Source organism: Ailuropoda melanoleuca, chromosome 14 (genome assembly GCF_002007445.2).
Source record: "Ailuropoda melanoleuca isolate Jingjing chromosome 14, ASM200744v2, whole genome shotgun sequence".
Lineage (NCBI taxonomy): Eukaryota > Metazoa > Chordata > Mammalia > Carnivora > Ursidae > Ailuropoda > Ailuropoda melanoleuca.
In genome coordinates, this window is record NC_048231.1 from 16,640,409 (window position 1) to 16,664,969 (window position 24,561).

Consider the following 24,561-nt stretch of genomic DNA (forward strand, 5'->3'; position numbering starts at 1 on the left):
GATGTTTGGAGGTGGTTTTGGAGTCTGTTGGTTAACTAGTATGTACTCCGTGGGACTGTTTGCAAGGCCGTGGCAGGCCACAAGCTCACACACCTTGAGGGGCTGGGTAAATACCACACACATGAAACCACAGAAGTGTGAGACAGTAAAGAACGGTGGGGCCTGCGGTAAACTTAAGAGAGGAGATGGTGCCGCCTAAAAGTTTTCACAGTCATATTTCAAAAAATGAATTTGTAAAATCCGTTCATAAGCAGTACAAAATGGATACAAGTTGGATGAGGCCTTTGGGAAGCGATCTGCGAATGCTCCATAAGGCTTTATAGGGCTGTGCTCTGAAGGAATACGACGTTGCTGGGGAGACAGAGCATAGAGATGAAAAGCATTAAGGAGTCAAGGAGCTAAGACAGCAGTATAACGGATGACAAAGGCAACCAGTGTCAGTTGCTGTGTTCGTGATTTACATCAGTGAGGGCCACAGTTCAGGCGTCGAAGAGATTCCTGTGGGCTGAGGACACTTCAGGAGGAAGGAAGAATGAGCGGTGGGTCCTGAAGGTCAGGCAGCATTTCGTCAGGTGAAGAAGAATGCGAACGGCCTTCCGGGTGAGGCCTGGCAGGAGGAGAGACTCCACGTGGAGAATGAACAGGGAATTTACGGTAACTGTAGGAGAAGCTGGTTCCACAGAGTGAAGCCTTGGTTCTGGTCCATTCTCAGCTACAGATAGTAAGTGTCCCGCGTAAACTGCCTTTCATGGAGTTTAGAGATCACCAGTCATCTGATTTGCTAATTCTAGGTGGAATCACTGATGGCCTGAGTTGACACGATGCCTCGGGAACGTTGGGAGTCATGATTAGAATAGCTGAGAATGATGGACAGCCAGAGCCCCCAAATGTACTGCAGGGTTCCAAAATTGTTGGACGGCCACACTCATCTTTCCTCCTTAGACGACCATCCTTTAGTGGCACAATTACCCATCCCTGTTCTTGAAATCAAGTTTCTGGTTGACACTAAGGCCTTCAGACTTCTTCTGTCATGGAAGGTTGTATGGTATTAGAAGAAAGAGCATCAGATCTGGAATAGGATTGAACGCAGCCTCTATGAGTGACTTTGGGCAAATCAATGAACAGGGTGCATCCATTCATTCATTCATTTCACCACCATTTGTTGAACACCTACTATGTGATGCTTAGGGCTGGGTGCTGGGGATATGATGTTGAAGAAAATGTTCGTAGTCTTTGCCCTCATACTGCTTACAGCCTGGTGGGGGACATGGGGACTAAACAAATGGTCATGCCACTAAAGAAGGAAGGACAAGGAGTGATAGAGCCCACTGGAGGCAGGGCACAGATGCTCTGAGAGAGAATAGTGTGGAGACCGGACTTGGATTGGGTGATGAGGGAAGGCCACTCTAGCGGTGGTTTTTACACCTCAACCTGAGGGGGAGTGAAGTTGCCAGGAGAGGGGGAGGTGACCCTGGTAGAGGAGACAGCAGGTGCAAGCAGGTGCAAAGTCTTGTCACCTCTCCAACTCCAGGAGTGTTTCCAGTCCTGTGTGGTCTCTTCTAGCTCTAAAATCCGGCTCTCAGAAAGTGAACCCTGGATAGAATGCGAAGCTTTGAGACGAGCTTTGAGAAGCACACAAATGGAAGATGAGCACTTCCTTGTCTTTAAAAAAGGTGAATAATATTCAGGTTGAGAAACTTCTAAAAATATAGTGAGATACGGACTCACCTATCAAATAGTTTGTCTCAGAGTGAAGCTCAAGTTAGGAAAGAACCTGTGAGCCCCAAAGATGTCTTTCAAAAGTGGAAAGTTTCTGAAAACAGGAGAAAAAAAAAAGGGAAAAAAATCATTAGATCTTTCTTGCATTTAACCGTTGGCATTTAACCGTTATGTTTTGGCATGCTGCAGAACCGTCGGTGCAATGCTCACTGTCTCTTCCTGGCACCTCCTGGGCATCTCCTGGGCATCTCTTCCCCACTGGAGAGGGCTGTACGCTTTGCAACTCAGGCCCAGTTTTGACAGAATCGAATACCTCAAAACCTTAGGAATAATAAATCCTTATGGCCAGCCAAAAAGTGTTTAATTCCTAAAGGACTGGCTGAGTTGAGCCACTTCTAGCCGGGGGCAGTTGGGGACTTAATTCTGTAAGTGTAGCAATCTGGATGATCTGAGAGCTCTGAGTTTAAGGGTAATTGCTCAATTTTCTATCCATGTCAACAGGGAAAATAGGTAGAAGTGGCTGAACACAGCCAAGCAATGAGGCTGGATGAGATGCAAGATGCCGGACTGTCAGTGGAATTAGAAAAATGCCATCAGTAGAGGGCTGTCGCTCCCTCGCCCCTGTCTTCCCCTCTCCCTGGTCGTTACTGGCTCTGCACTTTGTAACTCTCTTTGGGGCTCTTTTTCACTCTGTGCTTAATCTTGCCACTATGCCCTCCCTCCCTTTTCCTGCAAACAGCAGACTCGCTCTGAGCCTAAACAGCTTTAACAGGGAGAGAGAGAAAGTGGAAAGAATTCTTTAAGTACAGATAAATTGGAACCCTGACATCTCAATTCTCTTGCTTCGTAAGAACGTTCCATTATGTCGGCATTCAGCATATGGGACTTCTTAGATAATCCCCAAACCTAGTTCCTTTGCCTCCCTAATCTTTTTAAACTATTCTAACCAGCATTAATTTTTTGATTAAGTAATGTTCCTTAAAATCAATTTGTTTTGGAGTATCTGGGTGGCTCAATTGGTTCAGCGTCTGACTTGACCTCGGCCCAGGTCTTAATCTCAGGGTCATGAGCTCAAGCCCCGTGTTGGGCTCTACACTGCGGATGGAGCCTACTTTAAAAAAAAAAAAAAAAATTGTTTTTTTCTAAGTTCAGCGTCACTACGAGTGGATGCTGAGGTCTTTCTAAACCCATGCCTCCCCACCCTTCCCTGACAGATAAACGAGCAGGAGCTCCTTTAGCTGTCCATATCCAGCACAGGAGTGGGGTGGGGTGGGGTGAGACTCACTGGTACAGGGGTTAACTGTCCTGTCTCTTGTGTCTGTGCTTTGTTCTGCTTACAAGATACTGGGTAACAAACTTGAGAAAGAAGTCATTCTTGTAGGAAATGGTATTGACAATGATCATGTTCATTGTGAGCCAGGCCCCTGCACTGCTTTACCTGCAGTAACCCTCCCAGCAGTTCCCGGAGGAGACCCTGTGATTATCACCCCTGTACAAAGGAGGAAATTGAAGCCTTGTGAAGTGAAGTCACTCACAGAAGTCACATGGCTAAGAAGCGTGATATGCTGGTGAATATTTAACAACTGGCTCTCCAGGGGAAACGAGTCCTCGTTGGTCGTGTTTGCCAATGTCTGTGGTGTAAATAACCTCACCAGCGGCTGATTTGGGGCTCCCAACCAGGACATCACTGACCACAGCGCCGGGAAGAGCTGGCCGGAGCACACACCAGTATATCCGATTTCTGCCTTACAGGCACATGCGAGGTAAAGAGGTGCAAGATCATGGATCAAGTGAAATGTAAGAATTAGCAAGTGCTGAGTTTCAACTATTTAATGCCTTTATCTTTAATAGAATTTATCTAGCTATAAGGGTATTTAACTTAGTCATTAATGATGCTTATGTTTAACAACCTGCCTGCAATGTTCCTAAAAATTGAGCTGTTGCTTCTTACAAGGCAGTGCAAGCTGCCCTAGCACATGACCGCTAGTCGATGGTGCAGCTGGAGTGTAGACGTCCTTGTGACTCCCCAGTACTCTGCTGTCGCGGCCCTCCTCGTTGTTAAAGCATCCGGGGGGGCGGGTTTCAACCCCGCTGATGGAGGAAGCTAGTCTCCCCTCATTTTTCTAGCCCCACCCTGTGGCAGATCCCCTCCCACCCCCGTTCTCAAGCCGGCCTGCCGGCCCCTGTACTCGGCTTTGCCAGTGCTCTCACTGTCAGGTCTCACCTGCAGGCGTCCCCCGGCTGCCAGGCAGAAGCCAAAGAGACCAGGCCCGGAAAGCTCTGTGACATGAGGCCGAATCTTCAGGTTTGACCATTCCTCTCTTTCTTGTTCTGCTTCGCCTTCTAGCAAATCCATCAAGATGGCTGCTGGAATGATTTCTGGGGCCTCTGCTGAGTCTTCCAGAGACGAGAGCCTAGTTTAGGGCTCGAGGAAGGAGTTCCACTGAGCTGGTGTGGGGAGCTGCGTGAGGACCGGCAGTTTGGGAAGTTTGTGGGAACCAAGGCCCCACAGGTATTCCCCTGGGCCTGAAGGGCTATGCTTTAGCTCTCCCATCAGCCTGCCCGTTTGAGGCGTAGCAGAGGAGACGGATGGACACCCTAGAGACGTGCACACGAGAGCCCTAGCCGGAGCTGGGGTCCTCATGGAGCCACAGGTGGGATCCGTGCAGGTTAATGCCACTGCAGGAAATGAATTTTTATTACAGTCATTCTAAACAAAAGATCTGGTGTGGCCTATCTGCAGGCCATAACTGTGGCTGGAATATCTGGAAAGACACTGCTGTAAGCAAATGTGACAGAAAGGGTGGTTTTTAAATTTTTTTTTAATACATCATGAGATACATTCTAATGGACACCCCAGAATAAGATCGTCATAGAGATAGAATAGACCTTATTTGATGATAAGGAGGCTTGGGATCAGGGTTGACAAGTAATTGCCGAAGTTCTCTTGAGGCGGCTGGGCTGACTTCTCTATTCTCCAATATGGGTGTGGCCAGTGCTGGTCCCCAGAGTTAGGGAGACACCAGGGAGGTGACCTGGACCTTGCCAGAAATTTCTTCAATGCAGCCAGAGCAGTTGTTTGTATTTATTTTCTTTTTGTAGGAGGTGATTCAAAGTCCCGTGACCCTACCCTAAACAAAACATACACCATGAGAGTAGGTGTCTAGGAGTTGATGGGAAGGAGAAATGTTTAGAATTACTTGATTCAGCAAATATGGGAGAGACCGGCTTGTCTGCATTCTTCTGGCCTCCCCAAAAGGCCGAATGCCGGGAGGGGGGTTGAGAACTGAGTTGAGCTTTGAGCAGATTTTACTTTTGCTTTGTCAACTCAGTCATGTTCTGCCTTACCCACCGTCCAGCTGCAAGGCATAGCCCAGCGTCTTGACCAGACGCTGTTGGCAGAGCCAGGACCCAGTGTTTTATGCCCCTAGTGGTGCCTTGAAATCTCTAGTCATGCCAGGCATTCCAAATGTATCATCACGAATGTCTTTCCCTGAAACATGGTTGACAATGACCTTTCTGGGTTCCATTTCCTTTGTTCACGTGTGCAGCTTACTTGCCCATCCCCATATGAAGAGACAGAATGGGGAATGCAAAGGAAAGCCTGGTGCCGTGTGTGCACATGTGTTTTAAATGAGGCAGGTTGTAGTCCCCTTCCTCCAGGAACACACACACACACACACACACACACACACACACAGCTCCGTCAGCATTCTGTCATGCTATCATCAGTTTGGAGGAATGTGGTTAATAATAAATCATCCAACATTAAGCACTGACAAAAGTAAAAACTAAATCTCCTGGAATCATTATAGAGATTAGGGTATTTATTCTGTAACTCCCTGGGTTCCATCTGGTTGGATACAGAAGACAGGCTCAGGATAGGGCAGAACTAATCCCGTTTAGTTTCATGAGACCATCTGAGGAGCATTCCAGCATTCGGGGAGAGGCGCGGGTACTTCCCACAGTTGTGAAGGGAGTGGATGAATAAGGAATCAGGCCCTGCATGCAGCAGACAGGCCCGGCTTGGTGAGAACCACTCCCCGGGGGAGCTGGTAGATGACTTAGAGTTTTATTGGACTAGAAAGAAATAGAAGCTCAGTTTTCTAGGATGCCTGTTTCAAAAGAGGGGACTGTATACACAGGCACCATGTTCTCTGTGTGTAAGAAGATGTCGTGGAGTTGTTCCAAATAGTCTTTGGAACCAAAAACACAGCAAGTTGTGCTCTGGGATAGTGGGAGACTGTTCTCCCAGACGGATGGCCAGGGTGCATTACTAAGTTTGAGTCTGATAGCCAGGTTCGCTTAGGTGAGATGGGAAGGGTCAGTCTGTGCTCAGAGGTTGGACTCAGCACACCTCTTAGCCGTCAGTTGGAGAAGTCTTTTCCTTCTGAGACATATCACACACGGAAATTCATTTCTAAAGAAGGATTAGGTAAAGTGAAAATCAAGGGCAAGGTAACAGGGGACTCTCTTACTGTAGCAAAAGAAGAGCTTGATGTGGCCACGCGGTGGGTCTTCCTCTCTAGCTTTAGGTTCTACCAGCTTTCTAAAAGTTCACAGATGAGTGTGAGAGTGTGTGTGTGTGTGTGCGCGCGCACGCTCGTCTATATATACACACGCAGGAGGACACGTACTGGGAATGTGATTCCTGAGTCCATAAGTGTGGTTGACGGACTAGGTTTACCTAAAAGACCCTTTAAGAGAAAGCTCTTGAAAGATGATTACAGAATTGAGACACCATCATTTAAAAGTGCCCGAGGCAAACGCCTTTGAAAATTGCAGCAGCGGAGGGACAGAGAAAGAACCACGCAGCCCTTGATTGTTGCGCTGTTCCCTCAGGACCCGTTCTCCCCCTCCCCCTCTGTTTCTCATCTGATAAGAGAGAGAGCAGCACTAAGACTCCTCATCTATCTTATGAAAATCCGATTCGGAATGGCTGTGATCAAAACCAGCTGGCTGTCACCAGCAGTGGCCTCGCGCGGAGGGAACCGCTCAGAAGCGTTCCGTATGTGGGAGTGTCACGGGTGGCACCGATCAAAGTAGCATTTTTTTAATAAATATATATAAGGAAAAATACAAAACCTAAGGATTTAGAATAAAAGCAGTGTAGTTTGTCTTGTTTTTTTCAGTGTAACACGAAGAGGATGAAATAGAATCAGATATGCCTGGTTTCTAACATCTGCGCTTCCACGGGCGGCTCAGAGAAGGCGCTCCGTGTCACGTTAATGCTGTCTCGCTCATCTTGGGCCTTATTGAAGAGAGTGGAAAGTTCCTCAGTCTCCATTCCTCCCAGCCACTTTTTCCTCGTCACTTTTAAAGTCCTTTCCCCCTCCTTGTCCTTAACACATCTGTGCAGATCAAAGCTGGAACCACGAGCAAGCTCCGAGAGCTATTAGAGTGGGAGAGAGCATTCCTATTCATTGTTCTTCGTTTCCTTCAACTGCCAGTGACTGGTGGTGTGATGTTCCCTAGAGGTCACCTCGGCAGGTGGCATTGGGGTCCTCCCAGTGTCGGGCTCCTGGGCTGAATGGGATCTTTCTCTATGGAGAACCCTTGCTGGGCCATGCTGGTTTCTCGCGAGCGCTAGCTTTGAATTGCTCCAAAGGCTCAATCCTGGTTGAGGACCGTTTGCATGGCTGGTAATGATTCTTGTAAGCACTTGGTGCACTTGGGTGGGGAGATGCGGAAAATCTCATTCCAGGGTGTTGTGTTCATGGCTTCTTTGGAGATGTGCTGATATCCCTCTCGGGGTCATATGAGGAGGTCAGGCTGTCTGTCACACACCATAATATACCACGAGCTGGATTGCCACTCTGAGCAAAGCCCCTTCTCTGCCCGTGGTCCAGCCAGAACCACAGCATGCAGAGGCCTGGCTAAGCCCAGAAACTAACGTCAGTCCCAACCTTCGTCGTCAAACCATCGTCAGCCAGGAGAGTCACCACGGCTTGGGGGGCCGTGAGCAACAGTCAGCTATTTTGATCTTCTTCGGGTCTGTGATCTCCTTCCCCCACAACATTAAGAGAGATGCAGTTTGGCAGGAACATGGAGGCGTTTCAACCCACGGGACACAGATAACACCCACCCGTCACCACCACCAAGCTGCACCTCAGGACGGGGCATCTTTTCTTTTGGCTTTCCCATACGCTTCCTCGGGGACTGCTCATGCACAGCCCCAGAGTAGACAGACAGTGGCTCCGCCGTGTCTGTCTCTCAGCATTTGCGGTGCGGGTCTGGTAGCCAGCATCTCGGTTTCCAGACTCCTGTCCCCCTGTGGCCGCTGCCTCTCTCCTCCCCTGCGAGTAGCGAGTCTGGGCAGGACCCGGCTTCAATCCGGTGAAGTCACAAGGGAAAAGTCTTCACAGAGCAGACTTGCCAGGGACCTGCAGATGTGTTTTTGCCCCTCAAACCCTGACTTGGGGAGTGCGGGGGACCGACAGTTGCAGGGCCCAGGCACACTCAGGAGCTCCTCTGAGACCGTCTCTTTCTCTTGTTCCTTCGGGTGTTTGAAGCCTGTTGCCTACTGCTTTCCCCTTTTCTTCTCCCTTTTCAAAAATTCTCCATTTTTTCACTTAGAAAAAAATTATTTATACGATTGAGATCCACTAATTAAAGCCATTTTCTGGTATTTGGCTACTGGAGCGTTTGATGTCTCTCTGACAAGACCATGAAATGCACGGAGTGTCCACAGGGACAGAATTTGCTGAACACGGCTCTTTGTAAATGAGGGGACACAGTGTCGCAGCAGCTCATGAATATGGAACGCCCATGATGCCACCTCAGTGGACTTGGGAACACAGATGAATCCTGTCATGTGCTAAATGAGACCAATTTCTTTCACTTAACTTCATCTTCAATCAGACCTTCTTCCATTTGCCTGTTTAAAATTCCCCATATGTGATGCAGAAGGTAACAGCATTCAGTAAAACAAAGTTTTGCAGCTGCAGAGAAAAATTATAATGATCTCTGGTTTAAAGTTGCCATCTCCCCAAAACGTGGACATTGTTTCGCTTTCGAGCTCTGCTGAGGTCTTTTGACTTGGGCACAGAATTAGGGGTTGTGTGGACCACTCTTATTGGGGTGTCCTTAAGCAGTGTGTCCAGATTCCTTTCATGTGGATTGGTTATTGAACTTGGCCATGGATGGTGGATGTGGGCCGTTAAGAGCCCGTGGGTGCTCTGCAGTGGGAAAGGGCACTGCGTGGGAAAGCAGCTCTGGGAAGAGAGTGCATGTAACCATGTAGGGCCTTTGCCATGGGGAGCTCAGTTAACAGATGAAGTGAGAGGGACAGATGTCATCAGAAGGCACCCGCAGGAACCTGGCAAGTAGGCCAACTGCATGTATCATTTACTAGGGTGTCAAGGTGAGAAAGTGCTAGAGTATAGAAGAGACTTTCTGTAGCTCTCAGGAAACCCCTGTGGATATAACCAGGAAATCCCATTCAGAAATCCCCAACCAAGAAAATCAGCAAAGAGTGTCCCTCAAGGGACACAGAGAGGCAGGGCTCCCTGTGGGACCCAGGGTCCAGATTAGGGGGCCTCCTTTGTTCTCTCCTTCCTGTAGAACTTAGATATGTGCTCCAGGTGAAGAGCCGAGGTCATGCTCAGGGTATACTCTGCATGCTAAGTCCAGTCTCAAAAAAACCACTTTCTCTTCCAGTCGTACCAAAACAGGCCAGCAACACCTGGGTTTGAATGCAGGCTATCTCACAATGCATCGCAGGGATCTGGAGCCTGCCTTACTGGAAGAGGCAGGCTGGCTTCTTACTGTCAGGACACAGGGGCCGAAATGGAGCCCTTGGGACTTTCCTGGGTAGTTAGCTTTTTAGTGTGCATGTATGATGATATTATCCATAACGAATGTATTTCAGGGCACATGACAGCTTCTCACATCTTTGAAACCAGTTGTAATCAGTCCTACTGGTGTTCTCACGTGTTTCTATTGTTTATATGAGCACCCCTCATTCTGTGGTTTCGTCTGGTAGTCGGTTTGTGGGGCAGATCTGTTGGCAGACTAGCGTTCTGGTATCATAGTAAGTTTCCCATTTGGCAGTCTCTCTTTGAAGTAAGTTCCTCCTGTTGTTGTGTATTAAGAAAACTTTACTGGGGTCTTCCAGAAAGTGGAGTGATATGGTGGGGGGGGGGGACACTCCCAAAATCCCAAGAAGAAAGAAACACGGGGAGGTTGGTGAAGAGCAGTGTGACCCAGCCTCAGGATGGAAGCCCAGTGGTCCATACAAACCAAATTTGAATGACTCCTCCCGCGCAACTTTGTGCCTGCTCCTCCATTGTTTCTTGTATATGCCCAGGCCCTTCCCAGCTAGGCCTTAAAGCTGTCAAGTGAGGCAAAACCTTTGCTATGATGTTATCAAATTCAGGAAGTTTCCAAGGATTGTGCTTAGTTTTTTATAAAATGAATCCTACTCAGGCAACTTCAGGGCTCAGTAGCACTTAGACCATAACTGGAACGATACAGAGAAAACGGATGTGGCTCTTCGCCACGTGGGACTTTCAGATTTGAGGGGAATGTGTTGGTTCAGTTCTGTTCAGTTGTCCTTTGGTTTGCTGGTCCTTGGGAATACAGTGACTGGGATGTGCTCTTTGCCTTCAGTTAGTTTATCCCCTAAGGGGCAGACATAGGGCAGATTCCACCTCCTCTACCCACTACATGGAGGTGAGGTCGACCCTGTGGCCCTAACTAAAGTATAATGGAAAGCCAAAGTAGAAAGCTCTGAATTCTGCCTGTTGGATTCCAAAGTGATTCACAAAGGAAGGGATGTACATTTTGCTGCTTCTGCTTTTATTATTACTATTTCTTTATGTATAGTCCCTCCCTTTGCAGTGTTGCCATGTTTCATCAAAATTGGTTTTCCCCTGATGTGCCCCGGAAGGGGTCTTGTATAGTTTACTGGCTGGTTGACGCTGGGCCTTCCTCACCTGCCGCCAGGCGCCCTCTCTCCTGCGTTATCCCATGCCACTCTCCCTTGGGCCCGTGTGCCCACCCCACTGGCCTTCCTCCAGTTCTTCAGTGTTGCGAGTTCCTTCTCACCTCATAGCGCCTTTGCAAAGGCCATCCCTGCCTGGTTTAATTCTTCTGTCCTTCGGCTTTGAGCTGCATCGTCCCTAATTCAGAGACCTTTCCCAACTCCCCACCCCACCTTCCAAAGTTCTAAACGAGGTCTTCCGTGAACCAGATTAAGTGCATTATGGGGCACCCATTCAGTAGAATACTGGATGGTCATTTAAAAGAATAAGATCTATCAGTATATTGATAAGGAAAGAGAAAGCAAGTCACAGAAGAGTCCATGTGTAACGTGATCCCATTTGCAGACATCCTTTAAAGGACATATGTGTGTGGTATGCATACATTCTTTTCAGTAAATATATACGAGAAACTGTTAACAGCACCTCGAGGGAGACAGACTGGGGCTCATAGAAGAAGAAGAGATTTTTCACTTTAAACTTTTCTGTAGCATTTGGATTATTACCATCTATGATTTTTTACCTTAAAAAAAAAAAGACGATTAACCGTTTCCCTCTTATTTTCCACTGCTCCGTGAAGACGAGGACTGTATCTTATTTGCCATTGTTACTGGCGCCGTGGGCATTGCACCTGCAGGTAGCAGACGCCCCATCAGCGCTCCTTGACTGGATGGATGGGTGAATGAACGAACAAGCAAACAAATGCAGTTTCCCCCGTGTGGCTCACCGGCTGACACACAGGCAGACAAACAGCTTGAGCAAGCAGGAGGGATGGCTAGCAGAAGAGACAGGAAGCAAGTGCAAAGAGCAAAGAAAACGTGTTTAGTTGAAGGGGTCAGAGCTGGGAAAGAGAGAACCACATGATGGAGAGCTGTGGCGGGGGGGGGGGGGGGGGGCGGTCTGGGTGAGGAGGCGCTGCGTGCCTGCGGAGCCGAGATGGAGGAGGGGGGCACCCACTCCCGTGGCTCTGGAGGCATTATAGCCCTCCTTCCTTGCTCCCCTTTCCTGAGACTGTTCGGGTGCTCAGTCACCTTCAGGGGCCCAGTTTAGTAAAACAAGGGCGGTGGGGATGAGGCCCCAGGGCTGTGGCATTGGTACACTCTTTCCCTTCTGTTCTGCGTGGCCTTGTTGTAGGAAGTAGCGAGGGGGGGCGTAGGGTGAGGGAGAGACTTAGCTTCTTTGTGGTGAGTGGAATCAAGAGAAGTACCCAGGGGCGCCTGGGTGGCTCAGTCGTTAAGCCTCTGCCTTCGGCTCAGGGCGTGATCCCGGCGTTATGGGATCGATCCCCGCATCAGGCTCCTCTGCTAGGAGCCTGCTTCTTCCTCTCCCACTCCCCCTGCTGTGTTCCCTCTCTCGCTGGCTGTCTCTCTCTCTGTCAAATAAATAAATAAAATCTTTAAAAAAAAGAGAAATACCCAGAACTGAGGACGATGAGTCTCAGGCAGAGTAACAGCTGTCCAGGCTCACTGCCCCCCCCCCAAGAAAGCCCAAGTGGGTGCGGATGAGCTCATGGCTTGCGGTCGGACGGAGCTGGAAGCTCTCACTGTCCGTTGGTGATGATCTCAGCTCAGGAAGCTGCTTCATCTAGCTGAGCCTCGCTGTTCTTGCCCGCAACATGGGCGAGCTAAATGAGAAAATGAAGGTAGAGCCGTATAGCTTCTCTCCAAGCTCAACACTTCATCTGTTAATTATGTACTGAGCACAGTGATGAGTGTTTTATAAAGATGGTTGCATTTAATACTTCGAATGACCGTATGAGGTGGGTGTAATTATGATCCCCGTTGTACAGATGAAGCCGCTGAGGCACAGAGAGGATGAAGTCACACAGCTGGTACATGGGGAAGCCAGGATTGAAAGCCAGCCCCACTGCCTCCCAGGCCTGTGCCCTTAACTGTGGCATGGGCGTCCTACCCGTATAATTAACCCACGTACGGTTTCCGTTCCTGTTCTTCTTCCTTTTAGCAGCACGGAACAAAATGAGAATAAAGTTCATGGAACTATTACATTCTTTTACACAGTGGTGGCTTTTCAGTAGCGCGAGAGCAGACCCTGTCCGTTAAAATCACGTGCTTTCTATTTTATTTTATTTAAGTTGTTTTTAATGTAAGCATAGTTGACAAGCGGTGTTGCATTAGTGACATTCTGAGAGTTCATTTTGACATCCTGAATCAGACTGGGTCCCCGCTCCAGACTTGTAGGCCAAGCAGCTGTAACTGAGAAGTCCATGTAGGTAGTCTTGGGAAGAAGCAGATTTCTCAGGTCCATTTTCTTTTTCTAGGTTTGTTTATGGTGTGTGTGTGTGTGTGTGTTGGGGGGAGGGTGGGAAGGAGAGGACAAAAATTTCCAAGAACAAATTACGTATACAAAAGCCCTTGTCTCGGGTAGGAAATCAGGAACTGTGAAATTGTGAAGTTCTTTGAAGTTTGCCCAAAACCTGCCCCACAGCCACCTGTTCCACGGGGGCCAGGAGTTGGACAGCCCCACTCTGTTGCGATGGCTCAAGCTGTCACTGCACCGGAATGTTCCAGCTCGCCTTGGCCTGGCTGTCATCGCTGGCTCTGTCCCACTCAGGCGGTTCACCGGGTTCTGTTGGGCACCAGGCTTCCAATTAGAGAGAAATCCCACTGTGTGGCCAGCCTCACCAGTGCCAGTCTGAGAGGCCTTTGCCAAGGCCCGGGCTGACCTCTGATCTGTCACAGATGGGCCAGCCCCACACTCCTTTGTGCGCATTTGGAGGAGGGGCGTGGGGCTGAAGAGGGAAGCCCGCGGGGAGTCCGAGTGGTCATTGGGCAGAAGTGCAGTTCCTCCGAGCTGGGAGAAGCTGGGCAGAGTTGACAGGACCCAAATGCTAGCGCTGTGGAGGGAAAGGGGACTTTGGGAAGACCCCCGTCCTGAGCCCTAAACCCAGCATGGGGCCTCCTCTTACCACCTTCTGAATATTCATCTCAGGCTGGACTCCACACCCGAGGAGAGCCAGGAGCCGCTGACTGGCTCCCTCCAAAACTGTCACAGTGCTGATGGCACATGGCACAGCCAGCTTTCTCCCTGTCCGGCCCCAAGATCTGTGCCGTCTCTGCAGCCTGGGAGCCCCACTCGGCCTGGGCTCAGGCACAGTGGTGCCGGCAGCTCTCGCCGTGGACGGTATTAATCACGCAGAGCTGGAGTGAACAAGAAAGCTAAATTCTTATTAGCATAAGAGATAGAATCTTTGAGAACTCCCTCTCTAATTCTCCAGCAGGACAGAGAGAGAGCCTCTGAGCTCTGCACAGCTGCTCTCTGGACAGAGGACTGACTGAATGTGGTTCATTATTTTGGGGGTGGCATGCAAGTGTGCTGTATTTCCCCTATCAGCCATTTCTTTTCTAAACCCCTTTTTATTCTTTTAATCACCCTCTTTCTCTCTCGGTCTTGTTTTCTGTGTCTCTGTCTCTCCCTCGCACACTTCCTCTCTTTCCAGGTTTGGCATTTGTAACCCCGTAGTCAGAAGCAGTGATAAAGGCACCAGGCTTGGTGTTGACATTGCTATGCTCGGGCTTAGGTGAACTAGAGCCATGGCAAAGCCTAGACAATGAATAGCCTGAAAACGGCAAGGGTCTTCCCAGTTGGTCTTGGAACAATGCTGTGTCTCTTTTTTAAAAAAAAAAAAATTAATTCAATCCATGGAAGCAAAAATGAAGGGTTTCTTCACTATTCTGTCCTCTCTGGGATGTTTTCCCCCTTTATTGTTTGCAGTTAGATTGGGAATTCTAGGATTGTATCTCTCCACTTGGCCTTTTTTTCCAGCCCCATCTCTTTTTTTACTCTGACCCGTTAAGACAAACAAAACCCCTCCTCTAGTCAGTGATGCTCATTTGGAAAAGGAAATGCTTTAGGGTGTTAGGTTGTCCCCCTGACAAGATGGGCTATTTCCAGCAAGTCACCACCATTACGTTGCTATCTCTCGGCTTCTCCGTTTGCATGATTGTGTTCGACTGATGAGAGTAGTCGCCTCCTGTGTCTGGATGTCTGTCTCATATGGAGGGTTTGGAGAAGGGATATCTCTGTGACACCACAAGAGAAGTGTCATCTCTAGAATCGGCATTGTTTATTCTATCAGACTTGGCAAGTGGAGACAGCCCAGGGACACCCCTGGGAAGCTGGGTCACATCCTTAGGTGTAAAGTGTCCTTCAGAGTCAGGCTCAGGGCCATGACGGCTCTGATGATCGCAGGGATTCTGATGAGCTAATGCACGTGTGGACCTTGGTCAGGAGGCACTACGCTCATAGTGACATCCACCTCAGGGCGCTATGCTTTCTCAGTTCCTCCATCTCTGGCCGGGCCAGGCTCATTCACCGGCTCCTCCAACACAGACTTCCCCAAGCCCAGTCTGGGACTCTCTTCTCATTTCTTTACCTCTCTCCTCGGGGGATCCACTCCAAGGGCTCCTGCCCTGGAGCATACATCAGGATCACCAAAGAAATCTTGGGAAGAAATACAGAATCCTGAGCCCCACCCAGGAGGTTCTCATCTAGCAGGTGCTGGGGTAGGGCCTGGGATTCAGAGATTTTGAAGTCTGCCTTTGACTTCATGCTTTAGGACCACACAGCCCAAGACCGGGAACCCCTAGAGGCTGAAGATCATGTCCAAGCGCCCATTCTACCCCCGGCCCGCAGCCCCACAGCTGGCATATTGAAGGCAATAAGGAATGCACGGAGAAGTGGGCAAGACCCTTCCCTGTGTGTGCCGCTGACAGTTTGGTCTCCTTCTCTTCTTGCAGACATTCCTGTTATTCCAGATCTGGAAGAAGTACAGGAAGAAGACTTTGCTTTGCAGGTGGCCGCCCCTCCCAGGTACATTAAGTAGGAAGTTAGCAGAAGGCAGAGAACATGTGAATTAATACATTCCAAATCCCATGTACAAGGGTGCTGCCCCCTGAGTGGATATCAGGTATTTCTGGTGATGGGTTCTGTGCCATTTTCCTAGGCATATTCTTCCCATTTTGGTCCTTCCCAGCTGCCTAGAAGGCTCTGGGGACGGTGGCCCCGTAGTTCTCCTGGAACTGGTCCTGCCTAGGGTTCCCCCTCACCTTCTCTCTTTGCTGCAGCATCCAGGTAAACCGGGTGATGACCTACCGTGACCTGGACAACGACCTTATGAAGTATGCAGCCTTCCAGACCTTGGTGAGTGGAACAGCTTCTGCCCAGAGGGGCAGGCTCCAGGCAGCATCTCCCCCCTGGGGCTCTGAGGCTGCAGAGCCATCATCCCCGGGTACTGCAGTGTCCCGAGACCCAGCCTAACCCAGTGTCTCCCAGGGCCAGGCTCTCACCGCCTCCATGGCTGCCCACTGGCATCGGTAGACACTGTGGCCTGTAGACCTGTCGCTGTCACGCCCTGCCCTCTCGGTGTCGACCTTCCTGCAAAGAATGTCAGACCCGTAGGATGTGGCGGTGGGCCCTCCTCCCTCAGTGGCTGTGCGGTCCACTCACATTTTTAGCAGGTCTGGGTTGGGAAGTCCTACCACACTCACGCTGACCCACTTTGCAAAGAGATAGTTGTCCAGAGGCCCCCCGGGGTGCATTAGCTGGTTTGTGTGCTTGTTTGCATTCCCAGGATGGAGAGATTGACCTGAAGCTCCTCACCAAAGTCCTTGCACCAGAGCAGGAAGTCCGAGAGGTGAGTAGCCACAGGAGCGCCTTCTCTGGGCTGCGTCATTCCTGTGACCGCCGGCTCCCCAGCGTGAGCTCGGCCTTCCTGGGGCCCGTGTGGCGGGGGGAGGTTGGCTATGAAGATGTGGGGGGGAGGGAGGGGAGGTTGGCTGTGATGGAAGGGAAAGGCCTTCCTTCCTCTGACCCAGCGATACCTCTCCCGGCAGGATGACGTCAGCTGGGACTGGGACCGCCTGTACACTGAGGTGTCCTCCGAACTCCTCACCGAGTGGGACCTGCAGCAGGCAGAGAAGGAGGAGCCCCTGGGACAGCCCGCACATCCCTGAGCCCTGTGGGGTCAACAGGCAGCTCTCCCCGCACAGAGTAATTTCTGCTTTGGACTTGAAAAAAATGCCATAAGCCTAAACCTGAAGCTTGCAAGCAGCTTAGAATTTTTATATGGAATATTTTGTCATAAAAATACTTATTTTCAGTAGACCACATTGGATCATTCCGTTATAATAAATTACTTTATTCTGTGGCCATCTCTTTCATTTCTTTCCAGCAGCCTCTTGAAAAGATTCGTCAAGAGTGAACGAGGGCAGCTTTTAAGCAGTCTGACAGGGACGCTCCCCACTGTTGAAGAGCGTGAGGGAAAGCTAGACTCAGGGGGAGAGGAACGGCGCTCCTCCTGGACGTTGTTCGGCTCACGGAGGCCACAACATTTCCCCGGAGCATCCATCTACTTGTAAGCACCTGGAGGCAGGGGTACGGGAGGTTGTGAGCTGCTAGCTGCTGGGGTCCGGGGAGGGCCGGGCGGGGTGCCTCTCTCACTGCGCACGTTCAGTTCAGTTACGACAGTGGCGTAGCACTTTCTTTCATGCTGGCAGACGGCTTAGCTGAGGAGGCAGCAAGAAGTGGGTGTGCTAAGGGGGCCGGTTCCTCACGGCGGGGTTTGGGGGCCCCCTTTATCCTTTCTTCTCGCAGCCCATGCCTGGGGCTCCCAAGGCGTGCCCTTCCCTTCCCTTCCGCCCCAGCTTCCCAGAGCCTGGCTGCTGGTTCTCATTAGCAGGGGCCAGCTTGGCAGCCCGGAGCATTCCACAGAAGCACTCTCTCAGGGAGCCTGGGACTCCCTCTGACCTTTCAGAGACATAGCTGCTTGTCTCCATTGCTCCCCCAAGCATCATCACTGCCTGTTTCCACACTGTGCCAGTATCTGGAGCACAGCCCAACCTTCTTTCTAAACAGAGACATCTTTTGTTTTTGTTTTTCTCACTCTCTCCCCCAAGACCTCTCATCTGAGGACAGGGACATCTCCCTGCCTGCCTCTCCTAGATGCCACTTTGGATCCGGCCCATGCAGGCTGGCAGCCGCTGACTAAGCCCCACTCTGAGGCTATGGGGAGTGCTGAGTGCTGCTCTTATCCTGCCTGGAAAGCCCTTCATTAAAATTCAGTAAAACAAAGAGGCTCAACACTTCAAAAACCCACTGGGGGGTTATTTTTGTATGACTACTAGTGCCCTTCCCCAGTGAGCCAGGAGGGCTCCAGAGCCAGCAAAGAGACTGCTCGGCTGTTAATTATAAACTCAGGGATTTAGTGGCTCTGGGGCCCCTTTTCTTTCTTTTCCAGAGTCACACTCTTAGCCCCGACAGCCCCCCTTTGGAATAATTCCCATGGTCACCGAGAAGTTTCCGCCCACTCTGGTTTTTCTTGAGCACCATGCTGAAACCCAAAGGGGAAAAGTATTTTAGTACCTTAACTACCGGCCAATTCAGCTGCCTCAGGACTCTGATACACTTGGGAGGTCTGCGGTCAGCCTGAGCAGGTGGCTAGGGGTTGACCTCCTCCCTTTATTTTATGATAGCCACAGCAGCAAGGTCTCCCATGTACTGAGCCTTCACCACATGCCAGGCACTGGCTCAGCACATACGCATGGTCCTGCTTAATCCTCTCAACTGCCCAGCAAAACACAGATGTTGTTATCCCATTTTACAGATAAGGAAACTGAGGCTTAGAGAAGGAAAGAGATTGTCCAAGATTATCCAGCTACTTAGTGGCGGAGCTGGAACTCAAAACCGAGGTATCTGGTACCACTATACTTCTCACGTTTGTGTTAAAAGGAATCTTCTGCTGCCTTCAGCTGGGGAAGGTCATCTAGTGTGCAGCAGGCAGAATTAGCAGTGTAGTGGGAGAAGCTACCTGCCACCACGCTCCACCCCCCAGACCAGGCATCCCTCTTTGCCTGGAGTGACCACAGAGCAGAAGGCTTCTGTCAGGCCCAGGTGTGAAGCCTCTCAACATGGCTGAGCTCCCGAGTCCGGGCCCCAGGGAGGGAAGGATGAAGCCTGCAGACCTGGGTGAGGAGCAGCTCGAAGTCATGAGCTAAGCGTGGCCAAGAGTCAGATTCAGGCCGTGGATGGCCAAGTCTCCCCTCGCCTGTCTGGGCTTCGTCCTTTCCACAGCCTTCAAGTGCCACATCTCAAGAGCTCCTGGGCATTGACAGGGTGTCCCAGAACCTCTGTCCACCTAGTTCTTACCCGACCCCTGAGCTGCCTTCCTTATGTTCCATCCAGCGGTGTTGCCCAGCCCAGACTTCAGAGGGCACCCCAGAAGAGAGCTCAGGAGGTAGGACAGAACGGACAAGCAGCTACAGGTACCCACACTGTGGTTTTCTATAGGCGTGTTGGGGAGGCACGGGATGGGTGTCAGGGCTGCTGCCTCCTTCATGTGGCATGTTGACCGGCCTCTCACATGTTTCTCTTAGGCGGGCTCATGTCACTTCTGAGCGGGCTTGAGATGTCCCAGCTGGTCTCTGACAAAATCTCCCGTGGTGTCTTTGGCATCGGGGGGTAGCTGCAGAGATGCCGTTCATAGGCTGGGCCATGGTCGGGGAGTTTGTTCCCTCATGAGATACAGATTGCTGCTCTGTTCTAGGCACTGCAGAGAGAGCACTAGAAAGCCGAACTCCCTTCCCACATAGCACTTACATGGCAGGTGGGGGGAGGGGGGAGGCGGCCGCATAAGTCAAACACACAGCATGCTGGGTGGTAATGGGTGCCCTGGGGAAAAACAGCTGGAGCAGGGAGGGGTATGCTGGGATAGGGGGTTGCAATTTTTAAATGGCGTGGTAAGTGGAGGCCTCACTGAGAAGGTGACATTTGAGCACAGATCTGGAGAAGGTGGGGAAGTGGGGGGCAAGACTGGTAACTAGGGAATAGTGTTCAGGGAGAGAGGACGGTACTTGCAAAGCCAGCAGGAGGACAGGTACCTGGCTTGTCTGAGTAGCAGAGGAGGTCAGCGTGCCTGGGGTGGAAGGGGCATGGGTAGAGGAGGTCCTCTGTCTGTCTGTGCCCGTGGCCTCGGATGTGTGGGGCCCACGCTCTCCAGTGACACGAGCACTCCCAGGCCGCCTCAGCCTTGCCAGACAGCCTTTGGAACACTCAGACTGCTGCCCGGCCTCTTCCGGCCTCAGCCTAGAAGCAGCAGAACAGCTGATGCTACACGGAGGGAGAGAACAATGAGCTCTGTCTGCCACAGACCAGAGGTCAAGAGGCTGCTGCCAGGTCCCCGCCAGGCCCGGTGTGCCAGTGTGCGGGGCAGACGCGGCAGCGCTTTCGGGCCGCTGTGTGGAATGCTCTCTGGAAACTCGCAGCTCTGATGAAAAAGCTCAAGCAAGAAATTCATCTGGGCAGGCCTTGTAGCTGAACCTGAGGTCATCTCCGTCCCTGGTTGTTGGCTCGTCTTTGCCGAACCCCAGGACACCCCAGACAGGCTTTAGGAACTATGTGCTTCAGACAGAAACCGATGCTAGCACCTGCTCGGTGTTGCTTGGCCAAAATGTGCGGCTTACGTAATTCAGGGCTTCTCTTACTTAGTGGTCAGGGTGGCTCCTGGGAGCCCTGGTGCTGGAGATGTGAGTGAAAGGTAGTATTTGCTACAGTGAGATAAGGAAGCTCAGCTTCCTTGCCCAGCTTTGCCCAAGCAGTGCTACACTTTTCTCCCAGGGGCCAAAGAGTCATTGGGGAATGGATAGCTGGGAGGGGGGAGGGGGTTTCAGGGAGGATGGGGATAGGGCGCAGGGGAAAGAACACAAATTCCAGAATCAGGCAGGCCTGTGTTCCAGTCCCAGCTCTCCCACTCAGTAGCTGTGGGTCTTTGAGTGAGCTGCTTTCCCTTTCCTGATCCTGTTTTCTCATCTGTAAACTGGGGATGGTATTAGTACTGTCCTCTTAAGATAGTGACGCCCAATAGAAGCTGACTACTGCTAAATTTTAGAACTGAATGGGCTCCAAAAGGGAACATAGGGAAAATCCCACTGGATATGTTACTGCACCGACACCTGCGCTCTGCTAGAGGCTATCACCCTCCTTTCCTCTCATGAATTATTTCTTAGCCACGGATAGAATGGTTTGGCACCAGGGTTTTTTGTTTTTATAGCAACTTTATTAAGGTACACTATGCATGCCTTTAAAGTCACCACCGAAAATACACAACTCGGAGATTTTGGTAAATTTACCAAGTTGTGCAACCATCCCCATAATCCTGTTTCAGAACATTGTCACCACCCTCCAATGTTCCCTTGTGTCTGTTTCCAGTTAATCCCTGCTCCCACTCCTAGCCCCAGGCAACCCCTGATCTGCTTCCTGACCCTATCAATGTGTTGTTTCTGGAAACTGCATAGACAGGGACTCACATAGTATGTGGTCTTTCGAGGGTAGCTGCTTTCACGTCCCGTGTTTTCATGGTCCATCCATGCCGTAGCATGTGTCAGTAGTCTGGTCTTTTGATTCTTGAACAGTATCCCGCTGGACGGACCCGCACCTCTCTGTTTCACCGTGCAGCCGTTGACGGACACTGGAGTTGTTTCCAGTTTGGAGCTCTTATGAATAACACCCCTGTGGACGTTCCTGTACATGTCTTTGTGTGGACATACATTTTCATTTCTCTTGGGTAGATTCCTAGGAGTGAAATCACTGGGTCATTTTTTATATTTTTGTTTATGTTTATATTTTTTTTTTAATTTCTTTAAAGAAAAACACTTCATATAAAACTTCAAAAAAGGTTAAAGAGCAGGCAGAAGAGTTGGAGAATTATTTGTGTTTAACTTTTAAGAAACTGCCCAACTGTTTTCAGGGTGTCAGTTTTGTTTGTCAGGCCCTTAGGGTATCCGGATTAATTAAGTAGTTGATTTTTTGTTCGTTCATTTGTTTCCTTTCCTTAAATTTTTCAAAGGTGGCAGTGAAGTTTACAGTTGGCCCAATCTCCTGATTTCCTCCCTCCCTCCGTCCTTCCTGTCACTGAGCTTACCTCTGTTTTGAGAATGCAGAGCTCTTCTGTCTGTCCCCTCTTCCCCCACCCCAGCCTGGAAGTTTCTTCAGGGTAAGAAGGGGGGTTGTTGGAGTTTCTATAAAGCCCCTTGTACCTACTAGGAGTTCACCATCAAACAAGACATGGTCCTGACCCCAAGGGGCTCACAAATGAGTAGAGAAATAGACAGGTCTCATCTATGTTTTCAAAGCACTGGTTTTGAAAACCACAGAGGCTTTCCAGATGGGTGGAAGAACCCCAAACCATCCATTGCAAAGTGGAGGTGAAAGTGGGGAGAGAGGGAACTTGGAATGTCCACCAGGAAGTACACAGGTGGGGTCTGCAAACTGCAGCCCACGGGCCAAATCCAGCCTGCCACCCATTCTTATAAAAGTTTAACTGGAACAGAGCCGTGCTCTTTTGTTTACGTACCGTCTGTGGCCGCCTTTGTGCTGTGATAGCAGAACTTAGTTGTGACAGAGACCATGTGGCCTGCAAAGCCTAAAATATTTACGATCAGGCTCTTTACATGATTTTGCCAACCTCTCCTTAGAGGAAAGAACAAAGATTACAAAGAACAACGCCCATGTGTTCCCACAGTTCATCTGCGCGGTGCCATCCTGAAAATCAGCTGCAGTAGCAGTGATTTGAGTTAGATGTAAGGAAAGACTGGACGGGTGCCTCAAAGAAAGAGACCAACTTCCCTTCAGAAAAGGGAAAACAAAACCAAAACAAAACATCAGCACTCCTCAGTTTCAGCACGGTTGGGACATAAGCTGTCTGGAGACACAAAGCTGGGAGGAGTGACTCTGGGCTTCTGGACCCTTTGATCCTCTCCAAGACGTGGGGAAGGAGGGGGTTCTTTGGGAGTCAGATACCTTTGGCAGTGGGCTCCGGATCATGAAGAGAAAGCCCGGTGGAGGGGGGCTGGGAGCAAGGGAGGAAGGAAAAGGCCAATTTTTCTGTTGGCGAGGTAGAACTCAGAAAGCGAGGGTGGCAGAAACCGACGGAGGAAGCAGCGGGCCCTCTTGTGGCTGTGATGGAGCACATTAATTCCCGGCATATGTTCCCAGCATCTGTCGTGGTGGCCTGGACCGGAGGGGTCAGCAAGAGAGGGGATCCTGCCAGGGCTGAGCATTAGCCCAGAATTCCCGGGCTGCTGGGGCTCTTGGCTCCCACGGAATGACGGCTGGCCAGCGCTCCCAGGAACATCTTTGGCAGCTGCGGCAGGCAGCGCGGCCTTGGGGAGGAGGGGGGTCCCCTCCGCATGCTCGCTGCAAGAAAACACCTGCCTCTGAAGGGGCTGAGAGAAGACCCGTGAGAGTCCTGCAGAACGGTCTCTTTCCCATCTCTGCTGCAGTAGATCCGACCCACCAGCAGCCCAGAGTTGTGACGTAAGCGGCTGCGCTGGGAGGGGCAAGGGTCAGGGAGCCACAGCCCTGGGTAAGAATGCAGAGATCTTGGGGTGCCCTCCCAAGTACCAGTCCCAGAATCCCCCTGGGTGCCGTTTGGGCTGCTTATGGCAAAGCGTCCCTCGGGAGTCCGTGATCTACGGAGAGGCAGTAAGGCAGGAGGGCGCCGTGGCTGGGAATGCAGACAATGCTGGGTTTGCACTTCTGCTCCTCCACGCTGTTCCTGCACAACTTTGCACAGGTGTCTGTGCGGTGGTTTCCGTGTCTATAGAGTGAGGTAGAAAATCATTACTGCCTCCCAGGCTCTGGGGTGATCAAAGGCCCGTGGTGTCTGGCACCCAGCGAAGGATAGTTCTGATCACACCAGGACAGTCAGTGATCACTGGTTGCCCCCTGCAGGAAGTCATGGGTGTTAGGCCTGGAGAGGACCTCTGTGGGGGTCCACCCCAAGGTCATGAACTGGGGACCTACAGGCTGACGTTGACCCATAGGACATGTTTGATTGGCCTACACACTTTTTTTAATCATTTAGTTAATTATCAGCATTAAAAATGGAAAGGTTTCACATTAAACCCAGATGTCTGGCTTCTCTGAGGAAATTAGGGGATCTGTCCACTCTGGGGCCACGGCTCCTATGGCGGTGATTGGTTTGAGCAAAGAAGTGACGGCTCCTTTAAGTAGGGGTGGTTCAGCATGTCCCCAGCTCCTGCCCCACTTATGTGTTAGCTGGGCCACTCCAGGCCTTGACTGTGAGACCCCTGCCCAGCCTCCTCCTTGCCGATGAGGATTCTGCCCCCCAAGAGCCTTTGCACAAGGTCATGTTCTGAGACTGGAACTTGGCGTGTCCTTTGTCAGTAACCAGGACACTCCGGCCGATGTGCAACCTAAAATCACGCAAATTCTGGAGAGGATCCAGTTTGCCTGCCATGAGCTTCTCCTCCTCTGATCGGGAAGCCTGACCCTGTGTCCAGCACGGATCTGACAAGACTTTGAGCGGAGTCCTGGGATAAGTCGTGGGCCAGTGACTGGTTAGGCATTTGCGCTCTACTGAACTGGTCAAACTCTGCCCTGGAGCTGATGGTGTCTGCTCAGGAAGAGCGTCTAACTCAGCAGTCAAGAAAGGTAGAAGGTTTGCTGCCTTCTTTCTACAGCAGCCACCGGCGCCTCGAGCACGCCACTGGGGCGTTAGGAAGTTGGGGGGGAGCCAAGCCTGCAGAGAGCGTGTCTGGCTTGTGGGCTTCAGGGGCAGGAGAGCACCCGTATCCATCAGGCAGGAGGGTCTCCATGCTGTGCTCAGGAGGGGGGACAGCCCCGAGGGTGCACCCCTCAGCTCGCCTCCAGCGATGAGTGCAGGCAGCACCCAGCCGGTTACTAAACCTGGTGGTGGCAAAGGCTCGCCTTTCCTGGTCGGCACAACTCCTCCATGGCAGTCTTTCCTCCAGAGGTCTCCCTGGGGCCGGCTAGGACTTTCTCAAGAGCTGCCCCGCGGTCTGAGACTCTCACCGCTGGGTCTTCC

The 24,561-nt window shown here is 50.9% G+C and overlaps 1 protein-coding gene across 3 annotated transcripts in view; it reads left to right on the forward strand.

Annotated features, from left to right (window-relative positions):
- The window catches only part of IFT43 (intraflagellar transport 43), a 79,748-nt gene extending 62,886 nt beyond the window's left edge, over positions 1–16,862 (forward strand). For 2 of the 3 annotated variants that reach the window (XM_034643124.1, XM_034643125.1), the window contains exons 6-9: positions 15,434–15,530; positions 15,785–15,860; positions 16,291–16,353; positions 16,553–16,862. In XM_034643124.1, the coding sequence (XP_034499015.1) occupies positions 15,434–15,530; positions 15,785–15,860; positions 16,291–16,353; positions 16,553–16,672 (356 nt within the window). In that variant the 3' untranslated portion in view covers positions 16,673–16,862. The remainder of the gene's footprint in view (positions 1–15,433; positions 15,531–15,784; positions 15,861–16,290; positions 16,354–16,552) is intronic. The other variant, XM_002914709.4, reaches the window with a different exon arrangement.
- Positions 16,863–24,561: the final 7,699 nt, after the last annotated feature.